Source organism: Mustela nigripes, chromosome 8 (assembly GCF_022355385.1).
Source record: "Mustela nigripes isolate SB6536 chromosome 8, MUSNIG.SB6536, whole genome shotgun sequence".
Classification (NCBI taxonomy): Eukaryota; Metazoa; Chordata; class Mammalia; order Carnivora; family Mustelidae; genus Mustela; species Mustela nigripes.
The window spans coordinates 41765286-41793182 of record NC_081564.1 but is presented as its reverse complement, the minus strand read 5'-3'; the positions used below and the strand labels follow the sequence as shown (position 1 = coordinate 41793182).

Below are 27897 nucleotides of genomic sequence, written 5' to 3'. Positions count from 1 at the left end.
AAAATTGACAGAAAAATGCTTTGGATCACCATGTGTTTTCAATTGATGCTGGCGAAAACGAACCTAATTGAAGGCATTTGGTACAGGTTTATTTTTCCTTTGCAGTAACAGCAGGAACATGAAGCCATCACTCTTGGTGTTTATTATGTATCTGCTATGGTTGAAAGATTGTCACTGTGCGCCTACTTGGAAGGACAAAACTGATACCCACGGAAACCTGAAGGGTAAGTTTGGTTTCTTTATCTGTGCTGTGTCCTGTTTGCCTGTTTGCATGTCCTGCTGGCATTTGCAGTGATTTACAGTTGAGAGATAACCGTGTTCATTTCGGCCTTCTTATTTCACAGTGAGAGGTTCTCTAGGCACTTAAACCAAGTAGACATGACGCCAAACATCTGGAATAAAAATAGAAAATTCCAGTCGAGTATCTGAGAAGGTTCACATATCCAGATGTTTGCTATCATACAGATAAAACTTGCCAACTTTTGGACTGCATTTCTTGGTATCGTCCAGATGTTTGGTGTCCTCTAAGCACAGTTTTAATGAGCAGTGAAATTCTTTTCTAGCACTTGAAAAATTTAAACAATTAAAGTAATCTGTGTAGTTATTCTTGACATAATGGAAGAATGGGTTATAATGACATCGAATCTAGTTGGTCTATGCTCCTTAACTTGTGACCTTTGCTTGATAGTACATGTTTTGAGTACTGAACACTTAGAAAAATATATTAGTGAAAATGTCGCTTTAGGGATGTGTAATATTAAATTTGGAAGCAAGCATAAGCTCCTTTGGAAGCCACATTGACTACTGCAAAGAGAGGATGATAATGAACTTCATGCCCACTACAGGCTTATTAAAGTTGTGTAAGAGAAGTCCAGTAGGTTATTAAAGAACCTTGCATTATATGAGATACTTTCTAGGTTTGATGCCTCCTGGAGAGGTAATTAAAGCTGAAAGAACGGGAAATTTTCACTGTGTTTGAGGTTCCCAGTTGGGCATTTAATATAAATAGTCTGTGAAGAAGATTTCAATATTTTTCTAATATAACACACTTGAGTTTTAAGTGAAAGGGAAAAAAAAAAAAGGAAGGATACATGGAAAAAGGCCCTGAGGAAAATGACAAGAATGAGGTTAAGTGAACTCTGACTCATCTAGTTCAGAAGCAAGGACTAGAAGGTATCCTCTATATGGCAGCTGTGTCCATGTGGCAGCTGACAGCTGATTTGTTGTCATCTGCTTTCAGAGTCTGATGTGGTAAAAGTCTGACAGTGAAAAGTTGGTGAATTCATTGTAACTCTGATACATTGTAATCTAATCAGATCTCAAAGGAAAAAACTACAATGTATCTTTTAGGTTTTTCTGAGGCTGGAGACATAGATGTGGAGGAAGAGGTGAAGATGGCTTTGATTGGTATGAAGCAGATGAAAACCATGATGGAAAGAAGAGAGGAGGAACATACCAATCTGATGAAAACCCTGAAGAAATGCAGAGAAGAAAAGCAGGTACAGTAATTGAGAATAGCACCTGTTCTTAAATACAGCTAGACCATAAATATTGCATTTCTTAGTGCAATGGATAAATTACTTCTTTCCCCTAATAATGGATTTTTTGGACAGAAGCTCTTAGTAGAGGAAAAGTTTGAGGAAATTTCAAATTTCTTAAGAACACAGTCCTGGCAGAGTAGACCTTTGCAGGACTCCAAATCCAGGAATTTAGGGGATTTGTCTGTTAGGGAAGTGCTACTTTCTTAAAAAGACTTTATCTTAATTCCTTCCGACTTGGGATATTGTTTCAAAAGTGTCACAGAAATTTCAGGCTAGTTCTGTGGTTTCCAAAGGTTTTTGATCTCCCATCCCTATTACTAAAATTATTATTCACATTCACTCCTAAATTTATATACATTAATTTATTTATAAATTACACACATGAATTGTAATCATTAACATCTCAAGGGTGAGGTTCATCACTTGCCAGAGTGGGTATTCAGTCCATATTTCAAATAATCTTCTAGATAGTATTCTGGAATTTTTTTATTTTTTATTTTTTACTTTTAAAAAAATATATATTTTATTTATTTATTTGACAAACAGAGATCACAAGTAGGCAGAGAGGCAAGCAGGGAGAGAGGAGGAAGCAGGGTCCCCGCTGAGGAGAAAGCCTAAAGAGGGGCTCAGTCCCAGGACCCTGAAATCATGACCTTAGCTGAAGGCAGAGGTCTAACCCACTGAGCCACCCAGGTGCCCTGTATTCTGAAATTCTTTTTAGCCGATTCCCAGATCTAATTAGATCACAGTTTTACTTTGTCACATGACCAAAAAAGAGCTTATAATGAAGAAGTATCAGCTCTGCCATTTGCTTCTTATCTATCTGAGCTGAAATTATTCATATTTTTTAATCTGCTAGATATTTTTTTTCAGGAATCTTTTAAAACCACTTGTCCATTTAGTGAAGGCTAGTCTAGTTAAAACTAGATAATAAAAGGATCATTTACCTGCATCCTCTTAAATTGGCAATTCATTGCAATCAGCTTCAAGGGAATAAAGAGAAAGGGAACCAGTGTCTATGCTCTGTGAACATGGAGGGCCCCACTTCCCCAGGGTCCTACTGAGCAGTTGGTGACATGTGATGGCACCACAAGACAGTCCTAGTGTATACTAAATAGTACCTCAGCATAATCCTTTATTCAAATGCCTTTAGTTAATCGCTGTAGTTCAAACTATGAACCTTAGCAAAGGGAAATACACATTACAGTTGACTCTTGAACAATGCAGGGGAAAGGGGTCTGACCTCCAGTCAAAAATCTGCATGTAACTTTTAACTTCCCCCAAACTGAATTACTAATAGCCTACTGTTGACAGAAGCCTTACCAATAACATAAATAGTCAAATAACACATTTTGTGTGTTATTTCCCTTATATACTGTATTCCTACAATAAAGGAGAAAATATTAAGGATATCGTTGAGAAGAGAAAATACATTTACAGTACTGTCTTGTGTTTATAGAAAAAAATCCACATGTAGTAGACCCATGCATTCAAACCCATGTTTTCAAGGGTCAATTATACATCCAAATGTCCACAGGGACTGTTAAAAATTGCTCATATGTTACAGTACAAACCTTAAAATATTTCTAAATTATGAGCATAGCATGGCTCCCAGTTTAATACCATTAACAATGAACATAACATTCAAAACACTTCAATTATTTTTTAAAATTATTTTCCAACGTTACCCTTAAAGAAGAAATCAAAACTATAACAGAAATAATTTGGAAAATATTTTAAATTTTTACTTGAGAGTCAATTACTTTTAAATTTTATTTTTAAAAAGTTGTAGGTGTGGTAAAATATATATAACATCACATCAACCATCTTAACCATTTTTTATGTGTTATAGTTCACTAGTGTTAAGTACCTACATACCACTGTGCAACCAAGCTCCAGAAATCCTCCTCTCTGGCAAAACCAAAACTCTATACCCATTGAAGAACTCCCCATGTCTCCTTCCCCTACCATCAATTTTATGTTAAAACATAAAGATGGAAGTTTTCATATTTCCCCCTACATGTGAACTGGGGGCCCCCAAACTGCAGGGAGTTGCTGGAATTCTTTATTTCTGAGCACGGTGGCCTCTGGCCATCCCTTAAGCCTTTGGAGCAGGGCTGTGTGACAGTCTGACCCCAATCCTACCTATGAGGCTGTCACCAGACTGGTTGATGTTGTGGCCACACCCCTTGTCACATAGGGTCCCTTGCAAAGAAAGAAGGTCACCTGATTAACAGCTGCAAGCCCTCCTCCCTTTGGGCAGCAAGCAAAAGATCTAAGGAAACTGCAAATAGCTCCTTATGAGGAAATTGTGGAAGCCCCCAGAGCTGGATTCTTCCTCAGTGGGTTTGTGAGCTGGCCCTGGGGAATAATGACACTCAATAGCATTTAAAGCCCCTTTAAAAAAACACAGTATCACATGTAATCCTTCCAACATCTGTGTAACCCATTACTTTCACTTTACAGCTAAGGAAACCGAGCTCATGATGTACATGAACTTGGTAATCCAGCACTGTAATGAATGACTGGGGAGAAAGTCAGTGGGCAGTGCTTGTTTGTATTTGGGACCCAATGGCTTTGTTTTTCTCCCTTCCCTCTGCCTCCCCAAAAGCCAAGGGTATAGAACTATGAAAAGAATGCTCCAATTAGGGGTGGGTCAGCTAAGCAAATGTCAGTTAAGGTGTGGATACTCAAAAAGTCCACTTAAAAATGGAAAAACCCATTTAACTCTGAGTCTCCCTCCCCAAAATTACTTAAAGTGAGGATAAAGGATATTTTAGATAAATTATGACTTAGCAAATATGAGATTGGTGCCCCTAGTCTCCCAGCACAGAGCACCACCTACCCTAAGGGGACCAAGTGTCATCATGGACCCCTCCACAGCCCTTCCCTACTGATATTTATCGAGAACATCTGAAACTAACTAAAAGTGGGAAGCCCTGGGGGTGGGGCATAAAGTGATTTGAACCTCACACCAAATTTATATGGGACTTTGACACACTGTAAACTACAGGAAGAGTCGGTGGGACATCTAGGGGGGGAAACAAAAGGAATGGGCAGGGCATTCCTAAACCAGAGATCTTCCTCCACCACAACATTTCACTACCAACACTTGGGACAGGTTGATTTGGTGACAGGTATTTGTTGTGGTCTTGGAGGCGAGTGGAAGGAAACAGATAATATCATACTAGGTAGCTTGCTTGCTTATCTCACTTAATACAAAGCCTTAAGAGGCAAATCCTATTGCTATTCCTATTTGCTAAGGAAGATATTGAGGCTCAGAGATGTTAAGCAATTTGCCCAAAGGGACACAGCGAGTGTGGTTTAGAATCGGAAATAGTGGGGTTTTGGTTTATGGTGACCATGAAGAGGATATTTAAAACTGGGACTGACTTAGGAAATGTGGGAAGTATTGTTTCCTCCCATGGTGGGGTGAATTTCTTGAGAAGATGTAGGAATCCAAAATTGTTCTGCAATGCCCGAGGAGATAAGAAAAATCCTCAAAAGATTCTCGGGGCTCACATGGTTTTTTGGCATGTTAATGACAGGGAAGGGTAATTTCCTTTTCTCCTCCATTAGGTAAAAATACATACTAAATTGGTTTTAAGTACATGAACTTTGCTCCCTCATGTGTTTTTCACTTAAGGGAGTCACTGTTAGCCCTGAGACTGGGTGATGAAGGAATCCATTTTACCTTGTCAGTCCCCTGAACTAGGTCTCAGGCTTGAAGGGAGCCAGTCTTCAAAAGTCCACATGTGGGGGGTGCCTGGGTGGCTCAGTTGGTTGGGCATCTGCCATTGGCTCAGGTCATGATCCCGGGGTCCTGGGATCAAGCCCTGCATCAGGTTCCCCACTCAGCGAGGAGACTGCTGTTCCCAACCCTGCCTGCTGCGCTCCCTGCTTGCGTTCTCTCTCTCTCTCCCTCTCTGCCAAATAAAAAAAAAATAAAATCCTAAAAATTTTCCTTTAAAAAAAAAAGTCCACATACGCAAGGAGGTCAGGAATCTAGGCAGGGGTGCTGGCCTTGAGGGAGGTCCTGGGGCAGGACTGAGATTCTCAGAGGCAGGTGTCCTTTCTGCCGGATCCCGTTTTCACCCAGAGCGGGACCTGGACACATTCAGCAAGGCACCACGAGGGGGAGCACTTGGAATAGAGACGAGAAGAAAGACCGCACCCCCACCACCACCACCCCCGCATGCCCACCTCTGCCCCCATAATACAACATCTCTGCAATTAAATTGTAACTTGCTGGGAAGATTTGATTTGATATACAAGAGTTGTACTTTCGCGCAATGTTTAAGCACATACAAAAATCAAAGGCAGCATAAATAAGGGACATACATGTGTAAGCTCTATAAGCTTTAAAGCCCACTTTCCACATCTTCCAAGAACTAGATGTAGAGACAGACAAGCACACAAGTAAATTATAGTCGTCCCCCAGAGATGGACCATGTCATGGTTCACCCACATCTAGTGCAATGTCTGTCCCTTCGCGAGTACTCAAGAAATAGGTGTTGAATGCACGAATGGATAGATGGAGATTTGCAGTCCCTAGTCGGGATCAAACAGTGCTCGTTTCTTAATCAAACAGAAAGGCAGATTCAAGCTCTGCCAGCAGCCAGGGGCCAGAAGAAAGAATGAAGAAGTACATCAGAATATGCATATTTCAAAAAATCAGCTATGGTACACACAGAGAATTATGAGATGAAAATAGGATGTTTGTTTCTCCTTTTTAATTAGGAAGCCCTAAAACTCATGAATGAAGTGCAGGAACATCTGGAAGAAGAAGAAAGCCTATGTCAGGTGTCTTTGACAGGTTCCTGGGATGAATGCAAGACTTGCCTGGAGAATGACTGCATGAGATTTTATACAACCTGCCAACCTAGTGGGGCTTCTGTGAAAAATACGGTAAGGGAAAAATAGAGCTCAAGGTTTCAGAATTCTGAAAGTACCCACCCCAGTTTAATTCTTAAAAATTAATTTATTTTACTATTTAGAATAGAGATGCCTGACCTGATATTAGCCTTTTACAATCTAGAATCTAACATTCATGCTTGCTTATGTATGAACCTCCTACGTACATTCAACTTATCAGATCAAATAGCCATTCAGTGTTTGTCTCTCCCTATAATGACACTGTATGTATCTCTGTTAGCAATATTCTGAATCTTTCTGCCTCTTGTTATTTGTGAACATGTTCCCACTCGATTGTAAGCTCTTTGAGGCCAGGGACCATAATATGTTATCTGTCTTCATGTAAGCATTGCAGGTATCTAATAAATGCTGAATTGAATTCTGAATAATAGTATCACAGTCTCTGATTTCAACCTGCTTGAATTTTTTCCCCTGTAGGCAAAACATTTGAAGACATTTCAGCCTCCTGAATCTCTCTTTCGATAGGCTTGCCCTCTTTTGGAAATACACACATATGCACACTTTCACGTCCTCTTTAGCCATACCTACACAAGTCCCATAGGACTGGCATGTTTTCTTTTTGTTCCCTTTGGCTATCATCTGGGCAGAGGGAATCACAGAGGGTGGTGACCTGAATAGGATGAGCTCTGCCCCATGAAAGGCTCCTATTGTATTGGCCTGCATTTCTCTTCCTTTCAAGAAGTGAGCTCAATATGAAAGGCAGTGAAATCTCCCTCTCCATATCAGAGCATGCACTAATTAGAGTATGTTCCTGACTTGGCAGTGCCATACCCAATTATAGAGGGAGAAACCCCTAGGATAATACATTTGCCAAGTTAATTTGCCACCACTGTTAATTACATCTGCTCTGTTTTTATAGCCCCAGTCATTCTCCATTATACCAGAATATGGTGGACTGAGCACTGGCTGGAAGGCAGGAGATTTGGGAACCATTCCTGACTATGCCAGTTGTGTGATTTGATGAAAGTTTCATGGGGCTTTAAGGTTTGTGTTTGTGGATGGATTCAGGGAAATAGAAGCTGGCAGAGAGAGGAGCAGACAATCAACCCAGATTACTTTTTGAGGAAGGCATGAGTAATCTAAGAGTTCCTGGAGAATTCTTTGAACAGGACTGGGATGCTAGTGTTGTGATGTTAGTTGGTATGTACCATAACAGTCAGCATGCCACATCACTACCATATAAGGGCAACTGTGGTCTGGCACAAAATTAGGCACCATATAAATGGAAAGCATGGTATGACTGCTGAAAAATTCTTCCACTGAGTATAAAAATTCTACAATTAGAGCTTCATTTCTTTGACAATAACCAGGGAAGGCTTTGATCCCTACTAATATATAAACGTCCCTAAGTAACCTATTTAACTCCATCAGGCATCTATAATATAGCATGAATGTGTTTATCTTTACCTTTTCATGGACTAATTTATGAGACAAGAAAGAAGAGACCGTAAAGTCACTAACGACATTCCACTGAGTGAAACAAACCAACCTCCAGCCCAAACCCTAAGACAGAGGTGAAAGACAAGAGCCTTTTTCAGAGTTTTGGGGAAACCTAGACTGTTCTACTTAGACCACAGCATCCCAACCACTGCCAGTATATCAGGTGTGGCTTGTCAGCAATACTGAAGATTTGGCCTTTTTAGGTCTTGGGAAGAATGTCAGATCCTCTTTCCACAATCAAAGTCAAAGATACAAGAGTGTTAATACATTATCTTAAAAGGAGTCACCATTTTCTAGCTTGCCCAGAATTTTTTTTGATTTAGAATGACCAGTGTAAACTGACTTTAAAATCTACAATAAGAAATGGTCTGTGTCAATTATTTTTTTCCATTTAGAAGTAATAAAATAAAATCGATTTTAAAAAAAGAAATGATCCAGAAAGGAAATTAATTTCTTATTCCATTTTTGTCCTCCACCCCATAGGTCGAACAGTTTTTCAGGAAGATATATCAATACCTGTTTCTTTTTCATGAGGATAATGAAAAAGATCTCCCTGTGGGTGAAAAGTTCATTGAGGAGGATACACAAATGGCTCAAATAGAGAATGTGTTCAGCCAGCTGACTGTGGATGTGAGAATTCTCTTTAACAGAAGTCTTAACGTCTTCAAACAGATGCAGCAAGAATTTGACCAAAATTTTCAATCATATTTCATGTCAGATGCGGACTTAATGCAGCCTAACTTTCTTCCAGCTTTATCCCAAGAGCCAAGGGCAACACTGGATCCCATACAAAGCTGGGACATTCCCAGCTTCTTCCAGCTGTTTTATAATTTCAGTCTCTCTATTTATCACAGTATCAGCACAACAATCACGGAGACACTGAATACAATAGAGGATTTACCAAAACAAGGCAAAGGCAAGTATTAAAAGACAGCTTTACTTAGATGTCAATACTAAGGTCAAGCTTTGTTTACCTTTGGAAAGAGTAGACATTTCTAAGTCATTGTTCAGTGTTTCTGAGAGTGACAATTTACAGGGTATCAGTTTCAGAGCCTCTTCGAGGAAGCTTTGAAGTCTGCCAAACACCATCCCTCCTCCATCACTGTCAAGAGCCCTGAGGGGCTGGTATCTCTTTTTAAAGCAAATTTTCAAAGCTGAGAAAGAAAATGTTAGCAGTGTGAGAAGTTGAACAGAACAGTTGCCTCCTTTATTGAAAGTCATGTAGGTATGCTCAACTCTTTTCTGCTTGAACAGCAGGGGGTTTCTTTAAAAAAATCAGTCTAGACTCCTCCGCTCTCAGTCTGGTTAGGAGCCTGGTGTCCCGTATGAACCAGGTCATGCTGAGTACTCTCCACAGAGTCTCACTGCCATAATCCTTTAAATCGTAACATTTATGCATAAAACCACAGAAGATGCTCACAGACAAACCCAAAACTACAGAAACCAGAATAACGGTAAAGGATAAGAATTGCCTTCTACTGATGCCAAACATGCCCCCAAGATATTCCACATTGGAAGCATAATGCTGCTGTGCGTCTTCAGGCAGAAAGAGATAGCTTCCTTGGGCTTCTGTGGAGTGGCTGGGAAACAGCATCTCAGAAACGAGAGCTGCTTGGGGGGCCAAGGTAGGATGTACATTTCCTTAGACTTATGTCTTATGGACCATAAGCCCACGGGAAAGAATGCTCCCCTCTGACATGAAAAATAATGTGGGCTCCCTCTAGAAATCCTGCCATTTGTAACAACGTGAATGAACCTGGAGGACATTATGCCGACTGAAACAAGCCACACACAGAAGGACAGATGCTATATGATACCATGTATATGAGGAATCTAAACTAGTCAAAGTCATGGCAGCAGAGAGTAGAATGGGGTTGCTGGGAGCTGAGTGGAGGGAGAATGAGGAGGTATTGGTCAGAGAGTACAAAATTCCTGTGATGCAAGATGAGTAAGTCCTAAACTTAGAAGTCCAACTCTGCAGGATAGTGCCTATCGTTACAAACACGGTACTGCATACTTTAAAATTTCCCAAGAAATGTAGGTCTTACATTAAGCATTCTTAATAATGATGATGCTAATAATAATAAGATGGCAGGAGAATATTTTTGGAAATGATGGATAGGTTTATAGCATAGACTGTGCTGATGGTTTCACGGGTTTATACTTCTCTCCAAACTCTCCAAGTTGTATATATTAATTACTCACAGCTTTTTTTTTTTTTTTAAGATTTTATTTATTTATTTGACAGACAGAGATCACAAGTAGGCAGAGAGAGAGGAAGAGAAGCAGAGAAGCTGAGCAGAGAGCCCCATGTGGGGGTCGATCCCAGGACCCTGGGATCATGACCTGAGCTGAAGGCAGAGGCTTTAACCCACTGAGCCACCCAGGTGCCCCAACTCACAGCTTTTTGTATGTAGAAAGAAATGGGTTCCTTCTAGCTATTTCCCCTAATTATATCAGCTGTACCTGGCAACATCTGAATGAAATTCTCAAAATTACCATGACATTGCACCACTGGTCTCTATACAGAAGGGACCAACCTCACAGTACCAGAAACTGAAGCCAAAAAACAACACATGATATCCTTCCCATCCCATTGTTTCTTGAGCAGAGAACAGCCATCATTACTGGAATCCTTTTGGGGTTCTATTTCAGGGTCTGGAAGACTTTCTTGTAAGTCAGATGTTTTCTCTGGTATTCTATTCTAAGGTTTCCAATATTCAGGAAAAGCATCAATGCAGTAGACTAAATAGATCAATGCTGGGGTGATATTAAATTATTTTTGCCTGAACTTTTAAACAGACGGCAATTGTTGGGGAATAATATTCAAAATGTGTTCATTAGAACAAAATAATGACCCCCATCTTTCACATTGTGTACAACCTTATACGTGGGTTGCTGCATTCAAATGTGCACAGGAGTGAAGAGTGATTCATTCACTTTGAAATCAAAATAACTTCCTAATCATTGCAATTCCCTCCCACCCCACGGACTAATAATGCAGGTTTCCACCAGTTCTGCCCCAGCTTCCTCCCCATTCTCACAGCCCAGGACCAGTCCCGGCTCAGCTGGACCTCTGCACAGCTTCCACTTTGAAGGAGACCCACATATCAGAGTGCCCTGTCATGCAAAGGGAATGTAAATGCAAATAGGAAAAACAAAAACAAAAAAGCCATGTCCCACCCTTATATTTTTTTTCCTCTGCTATCCCTTCCCTAACCGTTCAGTGCCCAGGTAGCTCCACAGAGGTGCTCTCTTCTCCGATTAGCACCTGTGGACTATTTATCAAGAAGAGACACGCAGGGGCTCTAGGGTATTTGCAAATGGTTTCTGTTACTTTTCTGGACAGGTGGTAGCTGAACCATACACCTAACACTCCTGGAAAATCTGCCTAAAGAGAGGATATTTTGAGCTTTGCCCTGTGTAGACAGAATACTAGCTGCCCATAGATATCTACACCCTAATCCTCAGGACCTGTGAATATATTGTGTTCCACGGCAAGGGGAAAGTTTGCAGATGGAATTGAGGTTGCTTGTCAGCTGACCTTAAAATAGGGAGATTATTCTGAATTATCCATGTGGCTACAGGGATTCTTAGAAGTGGAAGGGGGGGGGCGCCTGGGTGGCTCAGTGGGTTAAGCCTCTGCCTTCAGCTCAGGTCATGATCTCAGGATCCTGGGATCGAGTCCTGCATCGGGCTGTCTGCTAGGCAGGGAGCCTCCTTCCTCCTCTCTCTCTCTCTCTCTCTGCCTGCCTCTCTGCCTACTTGTGATCTCTCTTTGTCAAATAAATAAAATCTTTAAAAGAAAAAAAAAAAAAGAAGTGGAAGGGGGGGCAGAATAGAATCTATAGAGATGGTAGCATGAGAAGGACTTGGCCCTACTTTGCTGGCTTTGCAGGTGGAGGAAGGGGCCTAGGAGCCACGGACTCTAGTTGGCCTTTAGAAATTAGAAAGGCAAAGAAATGGATTCTCCCCTAGAGCCTCCAGAAAAGAAAATCGCTGCCAACATCTTGATTTTAGGCCAGTGAGATCCATTTCAAACTTCTGACCTATAGAACCAGAAAACCACTGGTGTCATTCTAAGCTACTAAATTTGTGGTAATCTGTTACAACAGTAACAGGGAACTAATACAAGCCTCCTGTCAGTTACAATGCCCAATAGTGACTGAGTGATCGCTGTGTTTTCTGACAACCTTCATGGATGGGCTTCATTTATCAAGATTGTCCTAAGAGCTAAAATTAGAAAAATAGCTAAAATTGAATAATGAACACTATTAAAAGAAAAGAAGCAATAGTAAAAATCTGAAACACTGGGACACCCGGGTGGCTTAGTTGGTTAAGAATCCAACTCTTAATCTCAGCTAAGGTCTTGCTCTCAGGGTTGTGAGTCATGTCTTGTGTTAGACCCCATGGTGGGCCTGGAGCCTACTTAGAAAAAAAAAAATCTGAAATATTTTGGTTTTCAATCTTTTTATAAGTTTTTTAGTCTTCATATGGGAGAATTTCTTTCCTACTTTGATATTTCTAAACCTCAATTCCTGTATCTGTTGAAAGAGTAAAATAGCTCTTGTAGTTGTCCTCTCTTGCCTTATAAATCCCTGGAAAGGATAGATAAGATTATGTTCAATAAAACTATGTGATGTAGTAGCTTGGTACAGTGCCAGACACCAGGAGATATGAATTCTAATCCAACCTGAGAGAGCATTTGCTGACTTTAATTTTCCCTATGAGTGGGGCGGGGAGGCAGAGGCAGGTGGGGAGAGTAGATGTTTCATATGAGTGATGGCACCAGAAGGAGCTGCCTAGAGGGGTCTGGAGGCTCGGGGATGGGTTACTGCCATGTCACAGGATGAGAAATTGGTATCAGTTGACCCTGGAATTTGTCATCCCTGATCTACATACCAGATATTGATCAAGATGCTGAGACTAAGACAATGATTATAACACAGCCAGCCCCTGACTTTCAGGAGCTCAGTCCAGAGAAAGGAAAACAGATCACTGGGCAATTATGTTATCTCCATTACCATATGGAGAACAAAATGACAGAAGAAGGTACAGAAGAACAGCACGACTTCAAATGACAGGACCAAATTCCTTCCCTCAGTGCGGGGAGGGTCCCCCCTAACAGAGAGGATAAGAGAGCAAATAGTACATAAAGCTAGAGATAAGCTCTGTAGCAGAACTCCTCACAGGAACTCTGGGGCGGGGGGGGGGGGGGAGGGGTGAAAGGGGATGCCACCAATTCGACAGGCACAGTTCTGGAAGGCAGTTGGGAGGCCACAACTTTGTAGTCAACCAAAGGAGATGGCTGCCTTACACACCACATGATCTAACCAGGGCCTCAGGTTTTTAAGCAGCAGACATTACAAGTCATCTCAAGATGAAATGTTTCATTTTAAGATGTGGTAAATTAATAATAAATGTATCCTAATAAATGTGAAACACTCAGCTGAGAAGTGTCAATTTTCTGTTGGACAGACTTCTTTTTTACAACATCATTTTTTCATATAAATTATTAATTCTTCCAGAAAAAGAAAAGGGTCTCTCAAAAGTTGATCAGCTTTAGATGTTTTCCCAAATCTTTGACCCATCAACCATAACATTATACCTATGAAATACAAAAGGAATAGTAAGAATGGAAATGCCTACCACCCAGCTTTAGAAACAGACATCACCAACATCACTGAAACTCCAATGTACTTCTCAATTATAGCTTTAAAAAATTGAAATAAGCATCAGAAAATTTTTAAATAGAAAGAAATACAAAGAGAAAAGTGGCCCACAATCCCTTATTTAAAGCATTGACATCAGAAATAATAATAATAATGACACTAAATTAAAAATAATTCAAATATAGAACAAACAAATGAAAGCTGCCTTCTCTCACCCCACCAGCTATCTCTTCCAAAAGATTCTTCATGATTCCTTCCAGAAAATAAAATTATATGCCTTAACCTTTTTGTGGGGAGGAGGGACATATACAAATAATCATAGTAATGTGATTGTTGGATCAAAGGATATAAGCAATTTTTAATAGATGTCAAATTGTCCTAGCAAATGGTTGCCACTATATGCCCTCCTATGATGGAATACAGAAAGATTTTCAAAGAACTGGTGAGAAAAAGAAATGACATCATGTCCATGCCTTTAAAATACAGACTCTAGGAGCGCATGGCTGGCTCAGAGGGTTAGGTCTCTGCCTTTGGCTCAGGTCATGATCTCAGGCTCCTGGGATCGAGCCCCACATGGCGGGGGAGCCTTCTTCCCCTGTCTCTCTGCCTACTTGTGATAGATGTGTGTGTGTGTGTGTGTGTGTGTGTGTGTGTGTGTGTGTGAAATAAATAAATAAATAAATAAAATCTTAAAGAAAAAATACAGACTCTAATGACATTAATGTGCAAACATTATGTTACCTGCAGATTCTACCCTCGGAAGCCTGAATTCAAAGGTGTCACCTGTGCAGGACAGAGGACTGTGTGGAGAACTTGGCCAGAATTTGTCAGAATGTTTCCAGTTTCATGCCAGATGCCAAAAATGTCAGGATTACCTGTGGGAAGGTAAATAATTATTATTTTCCAGCATTTCAATGCTATTCTGGTCAGAGGCCAAAATCTCACTTTTACAATCATCATGGGTTCATCTACTTTCCTTCGAGCACTTTTTTTTGCATGCTTATTGCTATCTGGGGGTGCTCAGTGTAGGTTTATAAACTTTCACTATTCAAAAGTATGCCAACTCGCCTTTTCTCTTATTTAAGATTCCATCATTGCTGCTGTGACATTTTTTATGGTTAAATGTGTGCAAAGGAGAAGGTAGGAGCAAATTAGGCACTCCTTTCTTCTTACTGCAAGGAAAAAGCAAGCCCCCCAATGGAAGCAATCTTCCCATTATATAAACAAATTATTAGCCAAATGAGTGTTCTTTTTTTTTTTTAAGTGGTATTAACCCTTTCCAGTTGGTGGGTTATTTACTAATTAGTATTTAAATATGTAAAGTGGCTCCTCCTCAGAAACCACATAGACTTTCCCCTCGCGACCTGGCCAAGAGAAGTGAGAAATCCTTCTCTCCCCTGGCTCCTCCCTATCCCCCCTCCTCCCCTCCCCCCATCTCCTTTCCCTAAAGGGTAACTAAAGTCACCCCTCCCACCCACCATGGCCACCCCCCAACACATTTTCTCACAAAACCCAAGAGATTTTGATTCCCATGCTTCTGCTTTTTACCTCACTAAAGCCCTGAAGGAGTTGCTGAAAAGCCAGAAGGCTGAGTATAAATTGGGTCTTTTTGTTATTTCTCCTGAATTACTGATTCAGTGACTCTGTACCTCTGTTTCATCACAAGGAGAATGGAAAGAATGTGTCTATTTTACACCGGTGTTTTGCAGATTACATGAAATGTCTACCATACTAATGATTTTCATTATTTAGGGTTTTGCTTTTTTTTTTTTTTTTTTTTAGCTTTTATTGAGTACAATAAAGGTTTTGCTTTTCAAGTCACGGTTACAAGGTTGCATGCAGAAACAGAAGTTCTTATAAGAGAAAAATACGCACAAATACCCTGATCACTTACAAAAACAGTCCCACTCAAACATTCCATCTACATATCATTACCTTCCTTTCATCCAGTTAAAAGCTTTGATGACTAATCTCTTCCTTTCATAAAATCATACAAAGATGGGGAGAGGGAATCAGAGGGAGGCGGTCACGAGGTACAAGCGCCCAGTTCTAAGATAAAGAGGTTTGAAGCAGGTAAGCTATGGCAGGATCACTCTTGCTAACACTGCTGTGTGACGTACAGAAAAGTTGGTAACAAAGTAGATCCTAAATTCTCATCACAAGGGGAAATTTTGTTTTCTTTCTGTTTTATCTCTATGATGTGATAGATATTAGCTAAGCCTATTGCAATGATTATTTCAATATATGTAAATCAGAACATCACACTGTACAGCTTAAACTCAGACAGTGATATGTTAATTATTGGTCAATTCAACTGGAAAAAATATGGGAGAAATCAGATAATATAGTACAAGTGCCTTGGATAATCAATATACATTGGACTGCGTTAGCTACAGTACACATCGGATAACACAGAAGGCATGAATTGGCAGCTGCATAGATAGAACATCAAAGAAAGGAGGCTCTATTGCATTCCCACACAACTTAAAGCTTTCATTATAAAATGCATTTTGTTATAATGGTATAGAGGATAAAAGAACAAAAACTCACATGCCTACAACTGGATTCAGAAATAAAACATTGGGGTGCCTGGGTGGCTCAGTGGGTTAAAGCCTCTGCCTTCGGCTCAGGTCATGATCACAGGTTCCTGGGATCGAGCTCAGCATCAGGCTCTCTGCTCAGCAGAGAGCCTGCTTCCTCCTCTCCCTCTGCCTGCCTCTCTGACTACTTGTGATCTCCATCTGTCAAAGAAAGAAAGAAAACATTACCCAAAGAGATGAAGCCCCCTCTGTGCTCCTTCCAGATCATATCTTCTTCTCCCCCAGAAAGGAAACTTATTTTGAATTTAGTGTTTATTATTCCTTTACTTTTCTTTATACTGTTATCACATGTATATACAACACACACAACACACATAGCAATGTTTTGCATGTTCTTAATTTTATATTATTAAAGCATGATTTTTAAGTTTAAAACTATGACTCATACAAATATAAAATGAGCAAGTGTCAAGATGAACTTATCCTATTAATGAGGGAATCCGCAAAGTGTTAAAGCTGTTTCTAAGGAGTACAGGAGAGACTGGAGAATTTATAGTCAAAGATAGAACGTGGAAGTTAGATTGCAAAATTAAATATAAGACTAGTTACTCTTCTAATGGGCAATAAAACAGTAAGTTTTGCAGTGATGTTTTGTATCCGACCAAAATAATTTATATCTCTACTGGACAAAAAACACTTGCAACTTTTCAATTTAGAATGTTCATCTAAGCACATAGAATTTGGCCCTGAGCACCAGTAAATGGTAAACCCAACAAAAGGTCATTTCCCGAGTGAATCAAAGAGGCTTTAGGTGGGTCTCTTGGACGATGCTGTATATATCCTTGAAAAGAATGCAGCCATTCTTTGGCCCCTATTTCCAAATTTGGGGTAATTTTTCTTAACAATGTAAAATATTATTGCTTAGCTGTTCTTCGGCAACTTGGCTTGTCACAGTATAGATAGTAAGATTTAGCCATGTGAATACGTGTTCTAATTCATTAATTCATTGCTCCATTAGTCTGTGTGGGCATATCACAATTTATCCATTCCCCTGAAGTCTATTTAAGTTGCTTCCATGTTTTGCTATTACAAACAACTCTTCTACATTTTGCCAAACAATAATTTTGCCTCTTCAATCAGCATTTGATTCTTCCCTTGTTCTAAGAGCACATAGCTACAATTATAGATGTAAGATCTTATAAATCTTATAATAAATAAATATTATATTTGATAAATATTTTCCAAGACATCATAAATCTTTTTTGTTTTCCCACTAGTTACCATACATTTTTGGTCTTGATTTTAAACATATTTACTGTGACTCTTTTCCTCTTCTCCCATATCAATTACTAGTACTGCATATATACACCCAAATTCAAAATAGTAGTTTCCCTTTGAGAGGACAGAGAGGGGTTTTGATGTGGGAGGGGCACAGTGGGGGGCTTCATCTGTTTCGGTAGTATTTCATTTCTTAATAGAAGTGATAGGCACATGGATTTATACCAAGAAACTTCTGTCTTCTGCCCATTTTGTTATATAAGACCATATAATTATCAGTTAAACTAGATCTCTTTTGAAAGTGATGTGGGTATATAAACAATTACTTAAGAACAATAGGCATAAACTGGGAGCTCTCCTAGGCAGAAGGGGATGTATGTAGAGCAGATTAAAGCAAAATTATCACAGTAATTTGTGGTTACTTCCAGCAAGAGAGATTTTATTTTATATTTTATATTTATTATATATATATTTTTATTTTTCCAGTCCATAAATCTGGCTTGGCCATGGATCTGTCCTTAGTGAATGAGGCATTGGCAAACATGACCAAAGTGGAGGCTTGACATGTGCTTATAAATGAAAGCTTGTTCTCAGGCATCTGGGTGGCTCAGGCCATGAAGCATCTGCCTTTGGCTCAGGAGGTGATCGTGGGGTCCTGGATCCAGCCCCACAGCAGCAGTGGACTCCCTGCTCAGAGGACAGTCTGCTTCTGTCCCACCCCACCCCATTCATTCTCTCTCTTTTTTTTTTTAAGATTATTTATTTATTTATTTATTTGACAGAAAGAGATCACAAGTAGGCAGAGAGGCAGGCAGAGAGAGAGAGGAAGGGAAGCAGGTTCCCTGCTGAGCAGAGAGCCTGATGCAGGGCTTGATCCCAAGACCCTGAAATCATGACCAGAGCCAAAGGCAGAGACTTTAACCCACTGAGCCACCCAGGCGCCCCCACCCCATCCATTCTCTCTCACTCACTCTCTCTCTCTTTTAAATAAATAAAATCTTAAAAAAGAAAAAAAAAACAAACACAAAACTTCTCTCTTGCTGTTGGACACCTATCTACTACCATGTGAACATCTGTGTATCTCCTTTGGAGAAATGTCTACTCAAATCCTTTGCCCATATTTTAATTTTGTTATTTGTCTTTTTATCATTGAGTTGTAAGAATTCTTTATATATTCTAGATACTAAACCCTTATCAGATATATTATCTATGAATATTTTTTTCCCATTCCCACATGCTGCCTTTTTACTTTGGTGCTCTTTAAATTATGAAAATTTTTCATTTCAATGAAGTCTAACTTATCTGTTTCTTCTTGTCTTTTTTGTATTTTGATGCTACATCTAAGAAGCCATCGCTGAGGTTCCTGGGTGGCTCAGTCCATTAAGCATCTGACTCTTGATTTCAGCTCAGGTTTTGATCTTAGGTTATGATCTCAGGTCATGAGACAGAGCCCTACATGAGGCTCTGTGCTCAGTGGGGAGTCTGCTTGAGATTCTCTCCCTCTCCCTCTGTCCCTCCCCCCACTCACCTCACTTGCTCTGTCTCAAATAAATAATTTTTTTTTAAAAAAAGAAGCCATTGCCTAACCCAAGGTCACATAGATTTTACACATGTGTTTCACCTATAAGACTTACATATTTAGTCCATGTGTTTAGTTCATTTTTGTATGGTGTGAGGCGGGAATCCAGTTTCTTTCTTTTGCAGTGGATATTCAGTTGTCTCAGTTCTACTTTTTTTTTTTAAGATTTTTAAATTTTTTTTATTTGACAGAGAGAGATCACAAGTAGGCAGAGGGGCAGGCAGAGAGAGAGGAAGGGAAGCAGACTCCCCGCTGAGCAGAGAGCCCAATGCGGGGCTTGATCCCAGGACCGCAAGATCATGACCCCAGCCAAAGGCAGAGGCTTTAACCCACTGAGACACCCAGGCGACCCTGTCTCAGTTCTACTTCTTAAAAAGACTGTTCTTTCCTTCACTGAATTATCTTGGGATCCTTATTGAAAATTCATTAATAACAAATAGGGTTTATTTCAACTCTCAGTTCTATTCCATTGATCTATATGTCTATCCTATGCCCATGCTACACTGTCTTAACTGTTGTGCTTTGTAGGAAGTTTTGGCAACATTGGGGTTTTTCTTTTGTTTGTTTTTATTTTTGTTTGTTTGTTTTTTTAAGATTTTACTTATTTATTTGAGAGACAGAGAATGAGAGAGAGAGAGCAGTAAGGTGAGGGCCAGAGGGAGTAGCAGACTTCCTGTCAACCAGGGAGGCTGATGTGGGACTCCATCCTGGTACCCCAGGATCATGACCTGAGCAGAAGGCAGATGCTTAACCAAGTGAGTCACCCAGGCATCCCTGTTTTTTTTGTTTTCAGAGTTGTTTTAGCTATTCTGGGTCCCTTGTCTTTCCTCATAAGTTTTGGGATCAGCTTATCAATGTCTGTAGAGAGGAAATTCAGCAGGGTTTTTGATAGGAATTATATTAAATCTATAGACCAACTTGTGGGGTACTGCCATCTTAACAATATTAAGTCTTCCAATCCATCAAAATGTTTTTCCATTTATTTAAATCTTTAATTTCTTTCAAAGATGTTTTTTAGTTTACAGTGTATAAATCTTTCACTCAATTTTTTTTCATAAGCAATTCATTCTTTTTAATGCAATTGTGAATGCAATTATTTTCTTAATTTAATTTTTGGTTTGTTCATACTGTATAGAAATACAATACTGATCTTGTATTCTGCTGAATTATTAGTTTTTATAGTTTTCTGTGTATTTGTACTCTTTAGGACTTTCTGTATACAAGATCACATCATCTGTGAATATAGTTGTACTTTTTCCTTTCCCATGTGATTCTATTTTGCATGAAGTTTCACCTTTGTTCCATGAAAATCTTTTTGCCTGGGTGGTACTCTCTACAAGAAGAAATGAGTGTCCTTTGTAGAATTCTTCTTGCCTAAATCATGAGGCAATCACCATCTTCTTCCCCTGTCATTAAAATATGTATATTTTTATTACTATTGTAAAAGTTAACAACTCTGAAGTTGCCAGTGAAGACATTTTAAAAGAATATTCAAACTCTTCTTAAACGTATACCATAGTGGTGAAAGTGGGCATCCTTGTCTTGTTCCTGATCTCAACGGGAAGGCTGCAAGCTTTTTCCCATTGAGGATGATATTTGCTGTGGGTCTTTCATAGATAGATTTGATGAGGTTAAGTAATGTTCCCTCTATCCCTATACTTTGAAGCGTTTTAATCAGGAACAGATGCTGGATTTTGTCAAATGCTTTTTCTGCATCAATTGAGAGGACCATGTGGTTCTTCTCTCTTCTCATATTAATTTGTTGTATCACATTGATTGATTTGCGAATGTTGAACCATCCTTGTAGCCCAGGGATGAATCCCACCTGATCATGGTGGATAATCTTTTTAATGTGCTGTTGGATCCTGTTGGCTAGGATCTTGTTGAGAATCTTAGCATCCATATTCATCAGTGATATTGGTCTAAAATTCTCCTTTTGGGTAGGGTCTTTGCCTGGTTTGGGGATTAGGGTAATGCTGGCTTCATAGAAAGAGTCTGGAAGTTTTCCTTCTGCTTCAATTTTTTGAAACAGCTTCAGGAGAATAGGTGTTATTTCTTCTTTGAAGGTTTGGTAGAATTCCCCAGGGAATCCGTCAGGTCCTGGGCTCTTGTTTTTTGGGAGGTTTTTGATCACTGCTTCAATCTCGTTATTAGATATCGGTCTATTCAGGTTGTCAATTTCTTCCTGGTTCAATAAACTTTTGGGAGTTCATCAAAATCAAAAGCTTCTGCACAGCAAAGGAAACAGTCAAAAAAAACAAAGAGGCAACCCACGGAATGGGAGAAGATATTTGCAAATGACAGTATAGACAAAAGGTTGATATCCAGGATCTATAATGAACTCCTCAAACTCAACACACACGAAACAGGCAAACATATCAAAAAATGGGCAGAAGATATGAACAGACACTTCTCCAATCAAGACATACACATGGCTATCAGACACATGAAAAAATGTTCATCATCACTAGCCCTCAGGGAGATTCAACTTAAAACCACATTGAGATATCACCTTACACCAGTTAGAATGGCCAAAATTAACAAAACAGGAAACAACATGTGTTGGAGAGGATGTGGAGAAAGGGGAATCCTCTTACACTGTTGGTGGGAATGCAAGTTGGTGCAGCCTCTTTGGAGAACAGTGTGGAGATTCTTCAAGAAATTAAAAATAGAACTTCCTATGACCCTGCAATTGCACTCCCAGGTATTTACCCCAAAGATACAGATGTTGTGAAAAGAAGGGCCATCTGTACCCCAATGTTTATAGCAGCAATGGCCACAGTCGCCAAACTATGGAAAGAACCAAGATGCCCTTCAACAGACGAATGGATAAGGAAGATGTGGTCCATATACACTATGGAGTATTATGCCTCCGTCAGAAAGGACGAATACCTAACTTTTGTAGCAACATGGACGGGACTGGAAGAGATTATGCTGAGTGAAATAAGTCAAGCAGAGAGAGTCAATTATCATATTGTCTCACTTATTTGTGGAGCATAACAAATAGCATGGAGGACAGGGGATGTTAGAGAGGAGAATGGTGTTGGGAGAAATTGGAAGGGGAGGTGAACCATGAGAGACTATGGACTCCGAAAAACAATCTGAGGGGTTTGAAGTGGCGGGAGGGTGGGAGGTTGGGGTACTGGGTGGTGGGTATTATGGAGGGCATGGATTGCATGGAGCACTGGGTGTGGTGAAAAAATAATGAATACTGTTTTTCTGAAAATAAATAAATTTATTTATTTAAAAAAAGATAATTTTTATTAGAAAAAAAAATGTATACCATATCTTTTTGTTTGTTTGTTTTTAGAGGAAGAGAGAGACTGGTGGGTAGGAGCAAAGGGAGAGGAAGAAAGAGATCTTAGGACAAGGGGCTTAATCTCACAACCCTGAGATCATGACCTGAGCTGAAATCAAGATTTGGATGCTTAACTGACTGACCCACTCAGGCAGCCCTCAAGTGTATACTACATCTCATTGACTGTGACTCCCTTTGTTGTCAAAATGTTATCTTGAATCACTTTCCTGATGCATGCTACTGCAAAATTTTTTTAAAGATTTATTTATTTTGAGAGAAAGAGAGAGAGCACACAAGCATGTGAGTGTGGGGAGGGGCAGAGGGAGAGAATTTTTCAAGCAGATCCCCCACCAAATGAGGAGCCCCACACTGCGCTCCATCCCACAGCCCATGAGATCAAGACCTGAGCGGAAATTTAGAGCCAAATGTTCACCTGACTGAGCCACCAGGTGTCCCAAATTTGTTTACTTATAAGTACAAGGAGCTCCCTCTCCTGAAGATCCCAAAATTATATGAAAATGTATGAGGTGCCAGGGAATCTTGTGTTATATCTTAGGTATCCAAAATAAATCTCAGATGACATAGTCACCCAGCTCTGGTTGGTGGATTCTCTCCAGCCCCTGTCCTCCTAAAGGCATGGCTCTTTGGTAAATAGTTGGCGACATAGTTTAAAGAGTCTGTGGTCTTTTCTCCACAACAACAACTTCCCACGACCTTCAACACCCTAACACATAGACACTTCCATAATTTTCAGATAATCTTTCCGCAGTATCCAGCCACTCATTAGCACAGCTGTGTAAATTCCTAGAATCCTGATTCAGTTCAGATGGGCTATTATGCAATACAGCACAGAGCTGTAGAATCACAGTGTCTTGTCAGCACAAAGGTTGATTTCTCACCGTGTGCCATGTCAGTTACAGTTTGAGCAAAGGCCCTGCTACCCCTCTCACTCAGGGCAACGCAGCCTCCACTCTACAAAGCAAACCTAGTTCTGCCATCAGGGGAAAGGGAATGTGCTAAATCGTTACCATTCCTTATGCTTCCCCTGGAAGTGAGACCCATCACCTTGAAGACGGCCCCCCTGAACTTCCAGGGCGGCAGGAAGAACAATCTCCCAGGCGTCCTGGTCAGAATATCAGTGAGTAGCCCTAATGACCATCCAGAGGCACTACAGAAAGGAGGAAAAGAAAAAGGAACCTTGGCCAAATCTCCAGCGTGTGACTGTCCAATGAGCAGGCACTTCACAGTGTTATTTCATTCACGCCTATTTTACCTCATTGAAAACTCACTGAAGGTCCAAAGGCTAGAAACAGAAATAGCTTAAGAGCCAGGATTTAAACGCTCCTCACCCAACTCCAAATTCCACGGTCATTTCCCTTTACCACATTACTTTCTTCTTTACTAGACTGTCCTGATGTACCTGACCTCCATATAAAAGTGGACGAGGTCCTGGAATTGGTCAACATATCCCACCAGCAATACGCCCAGGTTCTCCAGATGGCCCAGCATCACCTAGAGGACACGGCATATCTGATGAAGAAGATGAGAGAGGAGTTTGGCTGGGTGGCTGACCTGGCAAACCAGACTCCAGCAACTGAGAACATCTTCAATTCCATAAAGGTAATGGAGAGACCCGAGAACAGAAAAGGAGATTACGTGTGCATCCATTGTTTTTTTGTTTTTTTTTTGTTTTTTTTTCCCTGTTAATTCACTTCTTAAGTACATCTGCATTTGAAAACAAGCTGTGGGAGCATATTCATATTTCCACAATGACCATTCAGTCTGACTTGATATGATGTGTGCATGGTTCTTAGAAGCAAGAAACTCTATAGGGAAAATCCATTAAAAATGCAAAATACTTTCTAATTCAGACATGCCCAGTTCCACTTAGGGCTAGAGGGATGTACTCAACTGATTCAAGCAAACTTGAAGAAACCTGACCAATGTAACTTTCAAGAGTGAAGATTTCCAGGTGAAGCAACGAATTCAAATGCTAACCCTGATACTTAGCAGCTGAGTAAGTTTGGAAACGTTTCATAACCTTTCTTGGTCTCAGTTTTCCCCCCTGAAAAAATGGAACTAATAGTAGGATACCTTAAAATGGATGTCTGTGAAGCTATTAGCATAGGTTCCTTATCCAAAGCAAGAGTCTGTAAATTCTAGCTCTCAAAAGTTTCTGAAACAAAAAGCTGCTGACTTACCTTGAGAGTTAAAGATATTTGTCTACTAATATTCACATCAAAGCATATTGCTATCTTAATTGGCACTTAGACCATGTCTCCCACCATCAGTCAAGAATTCTTGTTGCATAACATGAAACAGTGGCGAAATTTTTCTTCTAACCAATTGCCCCCACCCCCACTCCAACAACATGTATTACGTTAACATACAAGTATACCAGGTTAGTTATTGACAGGTTCCTAAAAAGACCTGCATACAGAAATCACCAGGCAGAGCAACTGAAGAAGCAATATTTTGTGCAACACGTTATGTCAGTGCCTTACCCAGATCCCCGAGAATCCTTTTACCAACTTTGGCTGGTACTGCTGCTCACTGTTCTTCCTGGCCCCAGATCTCCAAAAGGGTTGCCCTAGGGGCCACTTAAAAGCTCTCTGCAGCAAAAAATAAAACAAGTCAAAATCAGAGAGGGAGACAAGCCATAAGAGACTCTAAATCATAGGAATCAAACTGAGGGTTGCTGGAGGGGCAGGGGTAATGGGTGAAGGACGTTAAGGAGAGCACGTGATGCGATGAGCAGTGGGTTCACTGATGAATCACTGACCTCTACCTCTGAAACTAATAATACACTATATGTTAACTAATTGAATTTGGGGGAAAAGAGCTCCCTGCAGCATCAAACTAAGGCCAGAGGTCACCTGAAACATCCTAGATTAGCTTCTCCCTTTTGTCTGTGTTGCTTGCCTAATCCCCCCAAAAGTTTCACCTGAAGCCAACCTTAATCAATCACTTGCATCACAGCTTCAGGCTCTGCTTCCAGGGAATCTGACCTATAACATTCTGTCTGTTTCAGACTGCAAAGCTGTGGCCCCTGTGTGGTTTGAGACTTAGGTTTAGACGGTCATAACCAGCACATTAAACAAACAAACAAAACAGAATAGGGCAAACTAGGAGAGAAAATATGAGAGTGCATTATATTTAACAAGTCAATTGCATATATCACAGAACTTTCATTTCCATTATGTACATTTATGTGCATAAATGTGTATACATATATGTAAGATATGTGGGTTGTTTTTGTTTTTGTTTTAAAGATTTTATTTATTTATTTGACAGACGGAGATCACAGGTAGGCAGAGAGGCAGACAGAGAGAGAGGAGGAGGAAGGCTCTCTGCTGAGCAGAGAGCCCGACGTGGGGCTTGATCCCAGGACCCTAGGATCATGACCTGAGCCAAAGGCAGAGGCTTTAACCCACTGAGCCACCCAGGTCCCCCAAGATATGTGTTTCTGAGTCATGATGTAAAATGTATTTGTAACTCTCAACCACATTCAAAAGGTTCTGAAAACCACCCTCCCATCCCTGCTGATTCTGATTCATTTCCTTCGTTAGATAGATCATACTCTATAGAGTAAAATAATTCAGTATATCAGATCATCCTCAAAAATACAGACTTTCAGCTAATGAGGAAAAGGTCTTGTCTTGAAGAACAAGATCTGAAGAAAAATGTGAGCAATGCTTTCAAAGATACAGCCAAGAGTTAATTGCTTTTATCGTCATCAGTATTTTCCATTCTATGTTCAATTTGCTTCTATTCTAGTGTCTCTGGGTAACACTAACAGATTTACCTGAAATTCTTTCTATTGATAACAAATGCAGTTCTGTATAAAAATCTCCATATGAAATAAAATTGTGGGTTTCAAGGATACATTGTTCTAATAATCATTGTCACTAAAGGGCACTTACTATGTGTCAGGTAATGTTCTCAGACTTTTTTCATACACCAGATTGTTTAATAATCTCAGTGATCCTTCAAGGCACTGTTTTTCACATTTTACAGATGAGTTACAGAGAAGTTAAACAACTTTTCTGAGGTCACACAGCTAGGAAATCGGTAGAACTAGGTAGGATTTGAGCCCAAGCAGCACTTCTCTGGAGTTGCTGGACTTAACTACTTTGCTGAACTACCTGTAAAAGTTATTTTTCTCAAAACAGCTCTTATTTCATCGTGTAACAGAAAGTGCAAAGCCATAAAACAGCAAGGACTGAAGAGGAACACATAAATTCCAGCAGGTGAAAAAAGTTATGCCCCTCAGGTTCTAGTTTCATGGTGTTAGCTTTATAATTATTTATTAAACTAGACAAAAATGCTTTATGCAGTTTTTATATGGGTCATATTCACCAAAAGAGAAAGGGGGAAAATCCTTGTTAGCTATTCCTTTATAAATCAGAATTAAGAAATTATCAGTTTTTATTTGACCTTATATTTTCTTTTAATTTTTTTTGATAAGGAGGTTATTTGAAAACATTTTCAAAATAGTTCTCTTGAGGTTACATCAACTTGCATGTCAGTACAGTTTCATTTAAATGATTACAATCACAGTATATGCACTTGAGAATTCATTAAGAGCAACCACTGTGACTTTCAGACGACTGGTTCTCACAAACACATGCCACCCTAAATTGTTACTGTCCTAGGAAAACTCAGGATAAAACTCGGTGCATCGCATTAATGTTTGTGACATGTTTGTGACACTGACAGTTGTGCTCACCATATATTCCATCTGCTCACTCATCTTTTCTAGCTGCTCTTGCTGTGAAGTGGTGCCGTGTGGCAAGTTCTGGCCAAAGAAATGTGATCAAGACTGACTGGGGTTATTTCTAGACTGAGATAGTGCAGGGCTTGTGTGTGTTGATTACTCTCTGTCTCTGCCAAGGGCACAGAGAAAGCCAGGTGTTCCTTGGACTACGACCATGAGGTGACATGCCACTGTCAACCAGGGCCCCGAGCAGTAGAGAGGGTATACAGATTCCCTGAAATGGACATGAAACATAAGTGAGAAATAAATGTTTGCTGTATGAAGCCACTGTTGGGGCTACTTTGTTACCTCAGCACAACCTAGCCTATCCTGACTCATGTGCTATTAAATTAATTCTGAATGTGCACTAGGGATTAGTAATCTTTCACTGCATAATCCTTCTTCTTAGGTGGTTCCAAATGTTCCTAAAGGCAATTTTTCCAACCAAGATGACACGATGATAGACTTAAGCATTCCGTCTTACCCCAACTTCACACTCAAGATCCCTCTTGAAGAAAGTGCTGAGAGTTCTAACTTCATTAGCTATGTGCTGGAGAAAGCCATGCAGCATTTTAAAAAACATTTTAAAACTTGGTAAGCAGAGTGCCTTGTTGATTGGAATAGATGATTCACAAAAGAGAAAGATAACAAAACTAGTTTTTAAGTATCTGGAAAATAGGGGTACCTAGCTGGCTTGGTTGGAAGAACATCTGACTCTTGATCTCAGGGTCATGACTTTAAGCCCCATGTTGGGCATGGAACCTACTTAAAAAATAAATAAATAAATAAAATGCCTAGAAAATATGTTCGACCTCATTGATCATCAAAGACATAAAAATTAAGACAAGATAGCATTGT

General features: G+C 39.9%; 1 protein-coding gene across 1 annotated transcript; it reads left to right on the top strand.

Annotated features, from left to right (window-relative positions):
• The first annotated feature begins 109 nt into the window (after positions 1-109).
• On the top strand, positions 110-27637 carry CLUL1 (clusterin like 1). Its single transcript, XM_059410029.1, has 8 exons — positions 110-224; positions 1351-1499; positions 6282-6449; positions 8400-8836; positions 12321-12332; positions 14352-14473; positions 23689-23903; positions 27449-27637. The coding sequence occupies exons 1-8, from the start codon at positions 119-121 to the stop codon at positions 27635-27637; spliced, it is 1398 nt and encodes a 465-aa protein (XP_059266012.1). The 5' UTR covers positions 110-118.
• Positions 27638-27897: the final 260 nt, after the last annotated feature.

What these genes read in the sequence shown, in the direction of transcription:
- CLUL1 (XM_059410029.1), top strand. Translation starts at nt 119, where the DNA reads ATGAAGCCATCACTCTTGGTGTTTATTATGTATCTGCTATGGTTGAAA. An exon ending in TACCCACGGAAACCTGAAGG is followed by an intron (nt 225 to 1,350) that starts GTAAGTTTGGTT and finishes TGTATCTTTTAG; the next exon opens with GTTTTTCTGAGGCTGGAGAC. An exon ending in AATGCAGAGAAGAAAAGCAG is followed by an intron (nt 1,500 to 6,281) that starts GTACAGTAATTG and finishes CTTTTTAATTAG; the next exon opens with GAAGCCCTAAAACTCATGAA.